The sequence below is a fragment of the Trachurus trachurus genome, assembly GCF_905171665.1.
Source record: "Trachurus trachurus genome assembly, chromosome: 6".
Taxonomy (NCBI): domain Eukaryota; kingdom Metazoa; phylum Chordata; class Actinopteri; order Carangiformes; family Carangidae; genus Trachurus; species Trachurus trachurus.
In genome coordinates, this window is record NC_139897.1 from 13,022,306 (window position 1) to 13,038,936 (window position 16,631).

The window sequence follows — 16,631 nt, forward strand, 5'->3', positions numbered from 1 at the left end:
TCTCAAAAATCTCAAAAAGGTGGTATGTGTGTGTAAAAGCCATGCAACAATCATTCAATGTGTATATATGCAGGAGTGTGCAAATCATCCAATAGGGTGCCCACATACAATAATCTTATGGTTCTGGACACTTTGTCAAATAGATGATGAGTAATAAAAGTTGATGGTGTGGTTTTAGAAGCTGCCACACACTGATGATTCGCCTGCAGGTAATTCACAGTAATTTTACTGAAGAATCATTGACTCATTCTCAAACCACGTCAGACGCTACAGTTTGTCCTCCTGACACATATCACTGAGTCAAGCACTGCTTCAAAGACATCTGTATCTGTGCTGATGAAGGACAAGGTTTTGTGTTACATGCCTACAGTACATGTGGCATAAGATTTCTGACAGCACGCCTTATTTGTCTGTGTGGATGCTACTGTCCATCAGGTCTTCTCAGCCTAAGTCTGCTGGAATCCCATGATCCCATAACCCAGTCGCTGCTCGACCACAGAGTTGATCCCGACATGCCAGCTGTGACTCTGTTACATGAGATGTTTCAGATCTAACTGTAATGGATGGCTGGGAGGCATGGCTCTTCACTCTCTACTGATGACAAAGTTACAAAGGACTCAGCTCATGTTACAGTGAGACATGGCTGAAATATTTACCGTCACCAGCCAGGGGATAGACTCCATCAGATGAATACAGACGAGTGACCCCAGCGTGCTCTAAATGTTTTCTCTAATCTCATCTTTTGCCAGTAACTCACAGGTTGTCATTGAACAGAAACACGACTGTTCCCAGAGTCACTGTTCAGTATGTAGATGCTCTAATAAGGACTTGCAACTGTGTAATATTGTCTTCTCCTTGGACTTTAACAGCCACTCCACCAAGACCGTTTAATAAGCAATACTCAGCCTGTGAAAACAATTGTACCTTACATCACCGTGGAGGAGCTTTGCAATTTCTACTTATTTTGAAACAAATTACTGAAATGACCTGATTAGACTTAGATACATTTGACAAAGAGTGTGTGTTACAAACTGGGTGCACAGTATTTGAGAAACTCTTTTCAGACTTATATTGTCAAATGCAGAATCTGTTGGTGCTGGAGATTGACCCACACTGTAGTTTAATAGTCAGGATGCCCTGACCTCTGTTGCTTAATTTTCCACACGCATGTGTAAAACACCTTGTGTTCTTATTGCAGTAATTCTCATTCAGTGATTCTGTAATGGGATGAGAGGCTACGGAAGCACAAACAGGCTTACAGATCTCAGACTGACCCACTTGTTGATTATGACTGGTTTCTTACCATCTGCGTGGAACTGGCCTACATTGTGTCACTGCCAAAAATGTATTTAGTTCAGGTCAAATTATCCCTCCCAATCTCTTTCAGCCCAGCTGAGCCCAAACAACATTACTGTTCTGAGACTCATAATGGACCAGTGGACACATACAAATTTAGTTTAAAAAAATGAGTTACTTGTCAAAGACCACAGACATTACTCATGCTGTAAAAAAGCTGCATACATCTTGTTCATAGTTGTCTTCTTGTGCTAAATGGCCAATGATCACACCTTGGCAGTAGCACCACAGTTAGAGACCATTTTATGATATGACAGCTCCAGAGGAAACAATTGTGTTCACGATCTACATCTGCAGAACTGAACAATGATGAACTCATTGATTTTGAACTTCACTGAAAAAACTGACAATAGATTTAACAGTCTTGTTCATTAATTTATTACACAAAAGATCAATTTACAATACATACAAGTGAACACAAATGAATGCAGCTGTGTGTTGAAAACAGTAAATGTTTTTTAATGAGCTAAGATACAAGTAAAACTGAACTTAAGACATTTGACTTTCAATTATGTACTGTATATTTACACCATAAACAGATTGACTCTAACAAGATCTAACAATTCTATTAAAATTCAACTGTGAAGTTGGTTTCACATATTTATATAGACAGAGTATTTACTCTTTATATAGACATAAAGTTAAATGCTATTATCATCCCCTTAGACAGTAACAGAAATAGAAATGTCCTATGCGGAATACAATACACATAGATCTGTATTGTGTACTGTACAGGTTTCAGGTAATTATTCTTGATGAAGAGGTTAACAGTAAACACTGTGTTTACACAGACATTGCTGTAAGTTAAGCAGAACAACATGTAAACATTTGGTTATGAAGACCAGCTGCTACCATCTTGTCAACCTGCAGCACTAAACCCTTTTATCTGTCAATACTTTGGACAATACAAATTTTGTAATTCTTCTCCTCACACGCAGCTGTTAGAGGAAGCTGCCTACTTTGCTGTGTATGGGCTAATATTGGCTTCTCAGTTCCTGTCAATTATAATACAGCTGTATTGTCTCATGCCAGAAACCAATAGCTCAAATTTAGAAATGTCAGAATGCCATCTATTGTTTGCTGGTTTTGGTGAAAAAGACAAAACAAAGTTGCCCTGACCAGTGAAAATGCTGCACTTAAAAAGATGTTGTAGCTGGTTCATTATGTCAAGTGCAAAGTGTCAGTTGCAGAGTGTGCGTCAAAAAGGTGCAAAGTCACACTGTTTTGCAACCGGAACATTGTCAACCAACACACTTGATGCAGGCTGTTGCTCTCAGGAAGTGCTGCTTCTCTTTCTGGTCCTTGGTCTTCTTTTAAGTATTTCTTCCTCTTGGTCACTTTCACAGTCCCTCTGAAAAAAAGTGTTTGAGTTCAGTCACAGTTCTTTACAGAGAACTCATAAAATGTTTGAGAACTCATTACCAATAATTAGTAGCTGCGTTCTAAAAGAGCTGCAATGTAACGCTGGGAGTCCAATGTGAATATTTTTACTCGCTTTCTCAACAAGACTTACATTATGAGATTCATTATTTAATTGATCATTTTCACATTGCATAATAAATAGATGGCTGCTGCAGTAGCCAGGCAATGCGGCTTAGCATAAGGACTGGAAGCAGAGAGGGACAGCTACTGCATAGCCTGGCTCTGCCCAAACTGTCAGCAAATCCAAAGCAAAAGATTTAACACCTTAATATCTTGTGACAAGTGTAAAATTAAAATTCAGAGTAGAAAAATGAAAGGAAATGTAATCCCTTGTAAAATAAGAACTTCTATATTTTCCCCATGGTTTTTGTAGTAATTAAACAAAGGAAGCATAAAGTGATAGTTGGGGGTTGGATTTCGTTACTTTCAGTCAGAGCCAAGCCAGCTGTTTCTTCCTATTTCCTTTCCTTCACACTAAACTAAGATAACTTGCCGGTAATTATAGATATTGTACTGTACTAAAGCTGTATTAATCCTCAAAATGTATTCATAACAAGAAAGCAAGTAGACCTATGCAAATTTCTAAAATATTAAACCTCTGCATCCAGACCGAGCTATGGCTGTTATCTAAACAACAGTGTGTTCTCACCCCATCTTGCTCAGGCAGCTTGTTGCCCTTCTTCATGATCCGTGTTAAGTGGTTGCACAGAGCCACGATTCTGAATGACAGCTGTAAAAGAGGAAGTCTCAGAGTCAGTCAAGATTAATATCTTTATAACCCTGACTTGTTTTAAGGAAATAATCCATCTGAATCCTACATGCTACACTTTACCTTCCATCTGCGTCTGGCATACTGTCTCCTAAAGTTCTCCAGGTTTACCACCGACAACCTCTTCACCATGGCCTGTCTGGGATTCAGAGGCTGCAGAGACACATTGAAGGATGAAACAACAGAAAAGGTATCTCTCACATTAATCTGAAAATTAAGGTGATCAACAGAATGCTTATCGGGCCTGTGTTTCACGATAGGTTCTCAAATGCAACAGGAAATAAACTGCGGTTACACAGATTTAGTATTGTAACAGCATTATAACAAATGAAATATGATATGTTATAAATAATCAACATTTATTTCAGTGGTTTTGACAAAAGTTTTCAAATGTCAGTGTGCACGTCAAATGCAATCAAAAAGTGTCTGCTTTGTCGAGCCGCTAAAAAAAACATTGATAGCAAGGTGACACGTAATGTAAAACACACAGGATCTTATCATAGATGTTGTTTTTTCCTGTCGGGTCCTCTATGGTCGGGTCATAGAACATTACAAAGAAAGAAATCATTTAAAAAAAGTTTTTAAAAGAAATAAATAAATAAACGTAACCTTTATTAAAAGGGCACATTTGGGTCTATATAAAATATTCTGGGAAAAAAACATTTATAATCACAAAAGTTACTTTACAAGTGGATAAAAGACTAAAAACATTTATATACAGTTTAATTTAATTGACTGGAATGAAAAAAATAAAGCAGAATTTGTGATCTTCTGTTACATTCCATTGAGAAAAATTGTCATCCTTTGCCCTTGTCTCGCCCTGACATGTTAAAATAATTCGGAACCAACATTTACCATCATCATGACCTCACTGCCAAAATAAACAGCCATCAAATTGCTTCATCAGAGAAAGCAGTTGTGTAATCTTTGGTTAGTAGCACATAAAGTTGAGGATAATAATAATACTGTTCCACAACTGGAGTTTGCCACCTAAAGGAACATTTTTGATGTTTTGTGAAATGTGCTTCACTCTCTTGGCTAAAGTTAAGATCCATACCACCTGTTTTTGTCTGTTGCAGCCATATGGTGCTTAGCCTAGCTGCAAGCTAAAAACTTCCTGGGAGTCACATAGGCATGGATCTATTAGCCTTAGCCTAAAATACATCCATGGTCACAGTAGCCTAAGCTAACAGCTAGCCTGAGCCTGTGCAAAGGTAACAACAAGTACATGTTATATCAGAACAAAAGTGTATTTCCATCAGTCACTGCACCTTGAGAAAGTAGGGCAGACACAGCTAGACTAGCTGTTTAACCACATTTCCAATCTTTGTGCTATGGTAAGACAACTCTCGTCTGTGTGTAACTTTGTGTTTACTCCACAAAAGTGATATTCATCTTCTCATTTAACTCGCCAAGGAAATAAATAAGTACTTCCTGTTTTTCCACAAAGTTGCACTTGAATACCAGTTCTTCTTTTAACTGGAAAGTATATTGTTTGCAGAGCACAAAAGCAATAAAGTAAATGTAGCTAAAGACTACACAGCTTCCAAAAATTGTGTTGCTGAAAAAAAATCAATGTGCCAAAATCATCTTATATATATATATCATCTTCAAAAACATGTTAAGAGCTTTAAGTTTAATAAAAATGTATCTTCATCTGTGCAGTGCACGTTAGCCAGACTCTGTGAGGGGTTGTTTGGCCTCAGGACACAGTTCCCCTCCGCAGGACTGATGCAGCAGCTCCTTCAGCGCCTGCTTCACGTCCATGTTCAGGCTGCTGCTGTGGATGCTGCTGTTGGCTCCTTCTGGATGCAGAGAGCTCATCACCTCCTGCAGCCACTGCATTTCGGAGTCTAGCTCGTGCCTCAGAGCGTCCAGCTGGGTCTGCCTCTGGCTGTACTTTCCACTGATGCTCTCCAGACTGGCATCTACGGCCTTCATGTCCTCCTGCAGCAGCCTCCTGGTGGCCTCCACTTTACGAAACTCGTAGTGGATCTGGGAGAGCTGCTTCCTTGCAGTCTCACCCTCCTCCTTGTACCAGGTCTCCTTGTCATTGTAGATGGAGAGCAGTGCCTCGAGGTCTCCCTGGAGAGCGTGGTGGGACCCTGCCACCTCCGATAGCCCCGTTTCCATCAGGCTAATGTCTTCCACCACATGGGCGAAACGCTCAAAGTTGGCATATGTGTTGTTCTGGGGCATGCCTGAATGCTGCTGGATGGTGTACTCCTTCAGACGCTTCAGCTTCAGCGGCTCCACTTTCTTCTCAGCCTCCGGGGCGGCGTTGTCCTCCTCTACGTGGCCGGAGGACTTCAGACAGAAGGGTGGAGGGGGGACACTGAGTGAGATGCTGTCTCATTGTTGACTCATTGTCTTTGAAACACACGCAGCGGTGAATATCCCAGCAGAGGTGGCACTGTAGGATTAGTGTGTGACCCTACAGCAAAAGCCATTGCAGGTAAAAGCGCCAAAAAAACAACAACAGACATTCCAGTTGAGTGTGTTAAGTTTCCTGGTTTCATGCTCATGTATCCAAACAGGATGGAGACTCCACAGCAAAACAGTTTTCCCATGCATTTCAGCAGCCAGTATCCGAGTGGACTTCTTTGAGATTACGGGGGGGGGGGGTTAAATGTCCATGCCGTTAAAAAAAACACAATTAATGAGATGCTGTGTCACTTTTATCACTTGCATGTCATGTCGAGACAAAAGGACTATTTCAGACTGCAAAAAGACAGCTGTACAAGATGTGTCGTGCTAACTGTGTTGATAACTGAAAGGGGAGAAACTATTCCCAGGGGTGTGAGGCTTGGTGGGGCTGTGATGGAAACAATACACTGTACTGCTACAGCAACTGTTATAAACATTTTTTTTTTCAGCAAGCGTTTTCAGCGAGTGTTTAGGCTTAAGTCAAAGTTTGGGAACTCCTTTGCCCGTTTTGTTTTTATAAACAAACCTTTTACCCTGTTTTGATGAGGACTGATGTTTCATGTGGGTGGGTGGACTACTGTTGACCATAGTTATTAAGAACACACAAAAAACATGCTACAATGCAACATAAATGAAGTGTACCTTAATCCAGGGATGGTTGAGGGCATCTTTTATGGTCATTCGTTTTCTAAATTGATAGGAGAGAGAAGACGAAAATGCAGCTGAGTAAATAGACTGAACGACTGTGGAGCAGTCATGCATTATGATGTGAGTCTCATACAGTATGCTGCATACCAGTATCACTTTCACGGGAATATTTGGTGTCTTTTCAGTGGAAACACATGTTCAACAATAAGAACAGAATCACAAGGTACAGAGAAGACAGGTGTTATGTAACACGCTGTCTGAGGTAATTCGTTTACTGGGTAAATTATGTTTATTTAGCTTATCTTCTTTAGTCTATTACATTGTGTACCCAAATCCTTGCTCTGGATTTCTGTGGACTGATTGGCCTTTCGTTCTCCGTTGGATCAGGATTTCACATTTTATGCACTCGGGATTTATGCCAGTGAAACCTCTAATGCTTGGGCTTTGTACTGGAATCGTCAGACTTGACCTTTGGCCTTCAGCTGTTTGTCAGAGACCCGTTCTTTTACCTCGTGTCCTTCTCCAGGAGCTGCCTGATGAAGCTCTTGGCCAGCTCGCTCGTATTGCTGAAGAACTCTTCGTCAAACTCATAGCTCATGGCGGAGATGTTTCCCAGTGTTTCCTGCTTTGTGTCACCGAGGAAAGGTGACGCACCGCTCAAACTGAAAGAACAGCGGAGACATTCACATGCTGAATAAGACCTCGCTCGATAATCTCTTTAGGTACATTAAGATTCCCCATTCATAACTATGAATCACCCCCACTTACAGTATGTATGTGATGACTCCGATGCTCCTGTGAAAAACAGCACAAGGTTAATCCAAACTTATGCACAGCAACCTGTTGTATGGAAGGCAGCAGAGTCAGAGGTAATTAAAGGATCTTACCACATGTCTGCCTCCAATCCCAGTGGCTCATAGTTGACTATCTCTGGAGCTGAAAATAGACAGCACGCACTCCTGTGTTACAAACAGGCCAAACACAAAGCCTCCTCTTAAAATGTTCTTCAGTGCAAAGTACATCTCACATAAAACACTCACCAACGAATTCAGGAGTGCCAAAAATGTTTTTGAAATCTGCCCCGGCTTCTATTTTGTGTGCCAGTCCAAAGTCTATGAGTTTGATGCGGGGTAGAGGAACGTTCCTGTCCAGCAGCATTATATTCTCAGGCTGAAGGGCAAAAACAACAACACAGAGGGGCATTTGTCAAAAGATTTCCACTATTTCCAAGATTGGGTAATACACAAAGAACACTAAATTACAGAAGTTACCTGATTGAAGCCACCTTTTACGTAAGCATGAAGAAAAACATTGCAATGGTTATTACGTCTTACATAATCATCTCTATGAGAAGATTTAATTTTCTCTTCTAACTCATAGCAAGAAAGCAAATTAGCAAATGAGAATAAACTTCCTCAAAGCGATTAAGGTTCATTTTTGCCAACAGAACTTAAGACTTTACTGTGTGAAAGGCAACAGTGAGTGACGAAGAACTGTAGCTGTGTATAAACAGGACAGTGACTTTCACAGAGAAGTGTGGGTGGCAACGCTCTCTGAAAGTCAAGAGATAACCTGCTGGTGTCTGTATCTGAGAGTCTGGACCCCAGCCACAGAAAACAGGAAGGATGTGTGATTCAGAAAAGCAAGACTTGACACGTTTGACACGTTCATCAGACACCTGCTATATACTGTATACGTACATACTGTGTATATGTACAGTATGTGTCACATGGGCCTGCTCGTCCTTGCATATACATTACAGTGCAGTTGTTGCGGAGGTAAATGATTTCGACTCTCAACACAAGACAAATATAGTTTTACGTGTGATGCACAGACAGAGCAAACTGTACCTTTAGATCGAAGTGTGCGATCCTCTTTGAGTGGAGGTACTGGACTCCGTCCAGGACCTGTTTGATAAACTGAGTGGCCTCCTCTTCACTCAGAGACTCCTTCTGAGCCAAGAAGTCAAACAGCTCTCCTCCAGAAACCCTGCAACACACATACACATACACACACACTTAGTGACTCATCCTGCGGGCTCAAATAATCTGGAGGGGGGTCTCTTCAATTTTATCTCAAGTGTGTTCTCAGGATGTGGATAGGCTTATCTCGGATGCTTTACATATGTTTGTTTGTGTAAAGATTAGGGTCTGCTATGCCTCACATCATTCTGTCCTACTTTTGAATCATTGTAGTTCTACATAAACTTCTACTTCAGAGCTGCAAATGGTATAAAGCGTCCTTTGACAACCGGGCACCTCATACGCATGAGGTTCCTTTACCTTCAGACAAAGAAACATAATAGAGGAATAACTGAATGATGAGCAGTGTGCAGCTAACAGTCTGTCAATCAATTCACCCAAGCTTTGACTGGACTGAGCTTTTAATTTGTCCTAATTGGGGCCCTCCATGTTCCCAAGCACTCTCTGAACCCAGACTCAGGCCTCTGTTTGAAAACATTCCTGTGTTTCCTGGTGAAAGGCTATAAACAAACAATCAATGTACAATAAGATCATGAATCATATTGTGTGTACATGTTTGGATGGTTGAAAGCATCTGGATATCATGACTTTGTCGAGTCGTGCAGTGACTCACAGTTCAAGAATCAGCACCACGTCTGTGCGGTTCTCGTACACATCGTGCAGCGATATGATGTTTTGGTGCTGGAGCTCCTGAAGGATGCTCACTTCCCTCTCAATCTCCTCTCTTCTTACGCCTCGTCTGCTGGCCCGACTCTGGCGCTTCTTGATGAACTTGGCAGCATATTCGGTGCCGGTGCTCTTCTCTTTGCAGCGTTTCACTATGGCAAATTGCCCACTACAGACAAAAAAAGACATTACTTACTGTTTATATACAGTATAATACATAATTTACCAAATTTTAAACTCTAGATTATTTTATTATCCTTCATTTGTGTAATGTTTTGTTCTACATAACTTCTTAACAATTAACCACAGGATACAGGTGAAGACAGATGTCTGGAAGGAAGCCCCACGTCAAACCCAGCTGAAATATTGTGGTAGAGTTCATCACTTCCTGTTTCCTACCCAGACAAAGAACAATCGGATGGGCCAGCAGTGTGGACAGAGCTGCTGTCCTCCTACTTCAGCAACCTTCCTGCCAAGTTTCTGGCCATCCTCAAGTGAAAAAATCCCAGAAACTCTGAATATTTCACCACAGAGGTGTGGCTTGGAGACCATCTCTCAGTGGGAAATTGCTTCATTTTTCACTGTGCTCTTGTTTTGTATATCACAGTTCGACTATGAGTAAAATTTTCCATCTTTGTCACTGTCCCCTAACATAACTACACAGTCATTTCACTCGTACTTGACCCACTGACAGGCTGAATGAAAACATCTTCCAGCACGTCTGTCGCCCAGTTAAATATATGCTGTGAGTCTCCACGACTTTATCATCAGACCAGTCCTTGTAATCTCAGACTTGACTGAGCCTGCTGCCACTCCTGCTGCTTTACATGCTTCCTGCTGCTGTAGGTTGACCTGCCCGCTATATACATAACATAGACTGTGAAAATAACCCTCTTATTACTCACTCATCAGTCACTGATGAGGCACAGAAAGTCATGAAAGTGAGTGTAGTGTCAGAGATAGTGAAGATTTTCTTTGTATGGAGGATGAGCGATGTCTTTGGATATTTAGCCATGTAAAGAACATGGTGAGATGAAATACATTTAAGCTAATGGACCCATGAGTTTGCAAATTCTCCAAAGCAGCAGAGACACCTTGTATTTTTAGACACTGTGAAAGAACATGCAGAGGGGGGACAAGATAATAACTGGCAGGCATTTCATATATTTTGGACATAACTGTCCACACAGGGTGGCTGTGAGAGGCTACCCAGTCTGTGTCCACTATCATCACGGTGTCTAGTGGGGCTAAGAATAGCCTTGCTTTTCTCCACCTGCCACCTCTCTGCTGCTGTTACCACTGCTGCTGCTGCTGCTGGGGAGAAAAAAACATCCCGCTGAGCTGGAGGAGTGAAACGAGGAGTCCCGTGGAAAAGATGAGTGCTAAGAGGAGCTGAGGGATAAAAGAAAACCGTGTAAAAACATATGGATACTCACTCTGCTGCTCCCAGTGCCCTGTTGTTATTTCAACCAGCACTTGTACTTTCAAAAAAGGGCTTACACAGAGATAGCTCCAGCTCATCCCAGAACAAATACATGGATTAAGTACAATCAAGTGACAGGATCATCCATGTGGTTTAAAGCAGCCACAGTGACTTGTTAAACTTAATTTAACAGCATCATTGTGGGATGGGTGTGCTAGCTTGCTCTTTTTGAGACACACCCTGTCCTGTGCTTACTCAGTTCTACAATCACGTGTGAGAGCACTCGACCTCCTATTACATTTGCCTCACTCAGAAACAACAGCCACTGAGGTGTATTTTCATCTCACCAGCACGGGCCCATCTATTACACTGGAGGGAGAACCTCTAATATGATGCAAATATGTACAGCTACACTGCAGAGTAGTGAGCGGTGAAGTCTGTGCAGGTCTTTCTCACTGTAATGTGTTTGAACGCTCAAGGTTTATGACTCAGTAAAGCTTAGAGAGGTATCTCATAAATTGCAAAGCCCCGAGCACCTATCAAGATCATTTAATTTGTATCAGAGCAAAAACAACACACCATCAGAATCAGATTTTGTGAACATGTCCCAACAGGGAATGCAGGAGAGAGGGAGAGAGAGTGGGGGAGGCATGTTCATCGTAACAAAGAGTTACACACACTGCAAAGGGAAAATCAAAACAGCAAGGGCGGGGTGATGGACCATAGTAACGAGGAGTCTCAAACGGTGCCTCTGAATGTTCTATTCACAGGATATCTGCACCCCCGAGACATCCCAGAGAGGCTGACCCTGTTAAAGATGACTATGATAATGTGTGAACTGAAGAGGAGGGTAAAGTCACACAATGAATTCCACTTGCGAGTACCCTCAGGAGGAGGAGCAGTCACATGGCAGGACAGCAACAGTGTCCTTGATTTGCCTGTTAAGCAAGACTGAACAGAGTAAACCCTCGTGTTGCCAGTTGTAGCCCCCAAATGCGAGAAAGCACACAACGCAAATGTCAGTGTCAGGTCTTGGGGCTTTACTTTAGTGTTGTTAGGACGTGTAGAGTAACAGCAGAGAGAGAAGAGAGAGCAGTGATGCTGGGAGTGGTATTCCACAACGGGCCAGGCGTGCCGGCTGTCTTAGCCCTAAGCCGGCCAGTGGGGCTGAAAGTACCATCTCTCCACAGAGTTTCCACTTCCAACAGCTGAAGGTTATTATCCACAGCCAAGGTTGGAGGAATGCTCGGACTAGTGGCGCCGGCCCAATATTTAAACACATTTCTCAACTGAACAACCTCAGGGACGGCGTGACAACGAGAGCCAGATTCATAATTGACCAAACCCTGTCCCTAACCACCTCTACCATCTGTACAGCCAGTGTGAAGGGATGCAGCTCAGACCTCTAAAAATGTGAGTCATCATTGTAAGAAAACATCATTTATTTTGTAATATCGGGGAAAAAAAATAAATCCTTCATTTCCACAAGTACACCACTTCATCTGCTGTTATTATGAAGAAATACATTCATGCCCACATATTGTTGGGGACGCTGTAGATCCCCACTGGTTTTTAAGTGGTCCAGTGTCAACAAACCACCTGTGGCGTAGCACGGCTGTATGGGTGTTTGCCGACAGTAACGGGATGACCTCTGTCACACAGGAACTCTGGGAATGTCCAAGAGGTCAACATGGAGTTCCCTCCGCCAGGCTGCACTGAATAAACACATTTTTCACCCACTGAACAGCAAGAATGTGTGTTCCTCAGAGCTGACTACATGCATTCTTGACCTGCTCCTTGTCCATGCATGTCTCTCCTTGCTATATAAATCTTGTACTGTAAATCCCTTTGGAGAAATTCTAGCACTTCACTACGTTCATCAGGAGCACCTGTCTGCCTCTCGGCTGTCAGCTCTTTCCACTTCAACACATCTAGTATGTGAGCACTGCTGCCCTCCCCGCATCCTCATCCAGGAAAACAAACATCTGAGGCTTCAAAACATTTGCCTGATCAACTTCCTTGTTTTTTCTAGAAATTACAAAGTGAGGACTCTTTGCATATCTGTATGGTGAGGTCTGTTTTTCTTTTCCAAGTTCCTGCTTTAGGAATTTTAATAATTTAATGGCAAATGGCTACAGTATACAGTAACAATGACAACTCTTTGACAATGAGGGACACTGGTGCTTTCAGCAAGAGCACAGTAATATTGTTACTAATTTACCTGATGTTTAATATGTTAAATATCAATGATCTTTAGCGTGTTAATATGCTGACATTTGGTTCAAAGTACAGCTGAGGCTGATGGGAATGTTGTTTGATTTGTAAGCGACCTATTTGACTGTAAATCACAAATTCAAATTTTGACCTTATGGCAGCTCCAGATTAAAAGTTTAGGGATCACAAAAGTGATTATAATTCACCCCGATGTGGGTTTGTAAATGTCATGACAATCCATCTGTAGTTCTGTAGTTTACCAGTTGTTGAGTCTCACCAAAAAACAAATATGTCAATATGTCTTCATAGTGGCACTGGAGGAAAGGCCAGGGGATCATCAAAGTCAGTGGGATTTGGCCTCTGGAGACCATGAATGTCTGTTGAAGATTTCATGTAAATTCATTCAGGACTTTCAGTCTGAAGAAAAGTGGCGTGCGGACCGACCAACCAACCGACAGATCAACACTGTCAATCACAGGGGTCTGGTGGAAGTGTGGTTAATAACACCAACCAATGTGAGACGTGTGACGGAGTCACCGTGGATCCACTACTGTATGATGTAAGATCAGTATTCACAGATTTCAAAACTGAGCGGAAGTTTACAAGCCTTTTGTTTTTGTTCGGGCATGCACAGACAATAGTGCTTCCTTTCCAATAGTGCATCCTGTGATTTTTTTCCCCCCGTTCCTTGATGATGACTAAGTAAGATGATGTTACTGTATTTTCATTCAGCAAGTGTTGCGTGACCGTGACAATATCAGCTTCTAGTGAAGGCAGAAGTAAAACTATAAGAGTTCTCAGATCAAACACGCTCTCAGTCATGACCAAACATGGACAAGTATGAATGTGTTGTTGACAGGTAGAGTTCACACAGTCCACCATCTGTCCAGACTAGGTCCTTTTTTCTCAGCCTTGCCTTGATGGTCACTTGCATAACAGCTCACCAGGACCTTAATAGTCTCATGGGAGTGCCAATGGCAGCTGTGGGCCCACACTGAGACACTTCCTACTGTATGTCATCATCAGTGTCATCACTCAGATGGCGAGACAGGTACAGTTGTCGGTAAATGCCTCGCGTCTCAAGCGAAAGGTTGTTTTACAGATAGGCTTACCTAAAACTCTCTGTCAGCGGTGGAAAGAAACACTGACTACAACTGTGTGGGGTTTTGTGACATTAAAACCTGTCAACAGGGACATGGGTATGATGAATTGACTTTCCTGTGATGAATGGCTCAACAGTTCCATGGCGCACAGAACATTAGATACTCCAGACCAATCCGTTTTTGACCCTGTTCATCAAGTTCCCCCACCCTCTTGGAAGGACAATTGAGTAACAGTTCCACTGTGGTGCACAACGGAGAGGTCTCAACCCATGAGGTTCTGACAACATGTGGGTGGAGTGGGCTGTATCCCCCCAACACTGACTACAAAGCTGTCACAACAGATATAATACGAGCGTAAAATTCAGCTGTTGAGGTGGTGATAAAATTCTCCCATGCGCTCTTGTTCTTGTGGTATGTGGCTTTTTAGCATCGAGTTTCTGTTTCTCATGACAGTTCAACTCAACAGCTACAAGGCTCAGTTCTCCCTCAAACAACATGTTTTCAGCATAGTGATTTCAAAATCAGCCAAAATATAATGTCAACCCCTAACCCTTCTAGACCATCATTTAAACATCTTGGAAAATAAATGTAATTAAGTTTTTATAAATGTTTTTAACGTTTAACTAAATTTATATTAATATTAAAAATTAATAAAAAAAAATCACTTATTTTAGTAGGTCAGCATAAGTCAATATCAATAAGACCACCCTTTGAGTTGCCAGGTTATAAATAGTATGACACTTAATTAAAATTAGTCATTAATGAAAGGTTACATAAACAGTGGATGCCTAGAAATCCACAATATGTCTAATCTTTTAAGAAACAGATTCATTTATTGCAAAACACGATTAATTCAACTGTAAAACACAATAAAAGTATAAATGCTGGAAATAAAATCTGTCTTCTAAAGTCATGCAAATGCAGCTGGCGCACTCATTTCAACAGCAAGTCTTGGTTTGTCTTTTCAGGGTGTGTCAAAGAGGCTGTGCAGTAAAGGGCAGCAGACAAAAGGACATAGTGTATATTTTGATTAGTAATGAGATGTTACAGGTCAGACACTTTCACTTCACAAGTTCACACCCTTTCAATCTATTAACAAGTGGTGAATATGCCCAAGCTGTCCTTCCTTTCAAAATGAGGTTGTCGCTTCCTCAATCCATATTGCACTCGCCAACTTCCTATAATCTATTTCCCCATGGGAAACAGTTTCCTTGATGCCTGCTCTGCACAGGTTTGATTAGCACTCCTCCTCAACATTTACCTTCAACACAGTGATCCACCGCCCAGAGTCACCCAGAATTGCAACATCAGCTCAAATTTATTTCTCCTTCCTGGACCAAACACTCAGTGGCCAAACTGAGCTTGTGTTCATAGAGTGCGCTCACTTCTGAAACTTCATCTCTTGCTGTAAACTTCAACCTACTTAAACAGGGCGACACTCCCCATTTCAAGTATTAACATGCCAGCTGTTTGCATGCTTATACATACAACCACGTGGACCACCGTCTTGTGAAGCATGCAGGGGAGAGACTGTGACTCATAACAAAGTGAGGGGGAAACATTTCCTGTGGTTGGAAAGAAACATCTTCAAATAACAGATTTAAGAAACACTCACCTGCCTAGCTCCTCTCCAATTTCATAGAAATCATCCACATTCTGTTGCTTGAATACCGCCATGCCGGGTGTCTTCATCGATGTAGCTTATCTCCTTGATATGCACCACTTCAGCCTGTCTATCTCCACAAGTCCAACCCTGTGGGTAAAAAGAGTCATACAAATGAGCAGTGAAAATATTGGCTGCAGGTTTCAGCATGCAGCAGAGCATTCCACTAAGACGTGTACCTGCTTTCTCCTTCCTACAAAGCCTAAAACACTGTAACAATTGCAAAGGAAATAAAAAGTACACTTAGTCTGCCTTTTACTGGACTTAATACTGATTATTGGCTTAAAAATTCACTAAGTACAACTCACAAAACTCCGCCAAGCTGAGCAGTATGACAGACTTCAGTATTCATGATTATAACGGGATTACAAATTAAAAGAAAAGAGCATTTTGGGTAATTAGGGCAGGGTATCTGTTGTGAAACATTTTGTCTGGCAAACAGGCTGATGCTGGCAGAAGCTTATTCTTTTCAAATATTAGGAAATAACCATTATTCCTACTACACATAATAAGGTCAATATAAAAGTAACCAACTGTACAGTGTAAGCATGGACACATTGTGTGTGCATACAACTGTGAAGAAGAAAAAAACTTAACTGAAAAACCACAAACTTCCCATCCAGTAAGTTTCATGTCACTCATGAAATGTGTCAATAAATTGGCTGCAGTTAAATCTTGTGTCTTACCTTCTGTCAGAGCTGCTCCTAATAAACTTGCATCAGTTCCCAAGTCTCCTACAGCTGGTCTGCTCCTGACATGTCTGCAGCTCAGTCACAAAACTGCCCCTTTAACGTCTCTGTTGTTCTCCGTCACTTACGGCAGTCTGCAGAAGTCCCGCCCCCTGATGGCTCTATTATGAAACTGTAGCATGAGAGAGACAACTATCAGTAAAGGTGACTAACATTAACTGGTGTTTGGTCTGATCTAGCAATTAAGGAACTGAGTTTTACTAACATGG

The 16,631-nt window shown here is 41.7% G+C and overlaps 1 protein-coding gene across 2 annotated transcripts; it reads right to left on the minus strand.

The window, feature by feature from the left end:
* Nucleotides 1-1,718: 1,718 nt before the first annotated feature.
* Nucleotides 1,719-16,599, minus strand: dapk2b (death-associated protein kinase 2b). 2 transcript variants are annotated; one of them, XM_083972938.1, is made up of 12 exons: nucleotides 16,360-16,594; nucleotides 15,626-15,763; nucleotides 9,218-9,439; nucleotides 8,473-8,611; nucleotides 7,663-7,792; nucleotides 7,510-7,558; nucleotides 7,391-7,417; nucleotides 7,132-7,284; nucleotides 6,617-6,662; nucleotides 3,611-3,700; nucleotides 3,428-3,508; nucleotides 1,719-2,707 (listed from the first exon to the last, which is right to left on the minus strand). In XM_083972938.1, the coding sequence occupies exons 2-12, from the start codon at nucleotides 15,700-15,702 to the stop codon at nucleotides 2,630-2,632; spliced, it is 1,092 nt and encodes a 363-aa protein (XP_083829064.1). In that variant the 5' UTR covers nucleotides 15,703-15,763; nucleotides 16,360-16,594; the 3' UTR covers nucleotides 1,719-2,629. The 2 variants fall into 2 exon arrangements, with proteins under 2 accessions (XP_083829064.1, XP_083829063.1); XM_083972937.1 differs by lacking the exons at nucleotides 1,719-2,707; nucleotides 3,428-3,508; nucleotides 3,611-3,700 and adding an exon at nucleotides 3,718-5,854 and having other exon boundaries at nucleotides 16,360-16,599.
* Nucleotides 16,600-16,631: the final 32 nt, after the last annotated feature.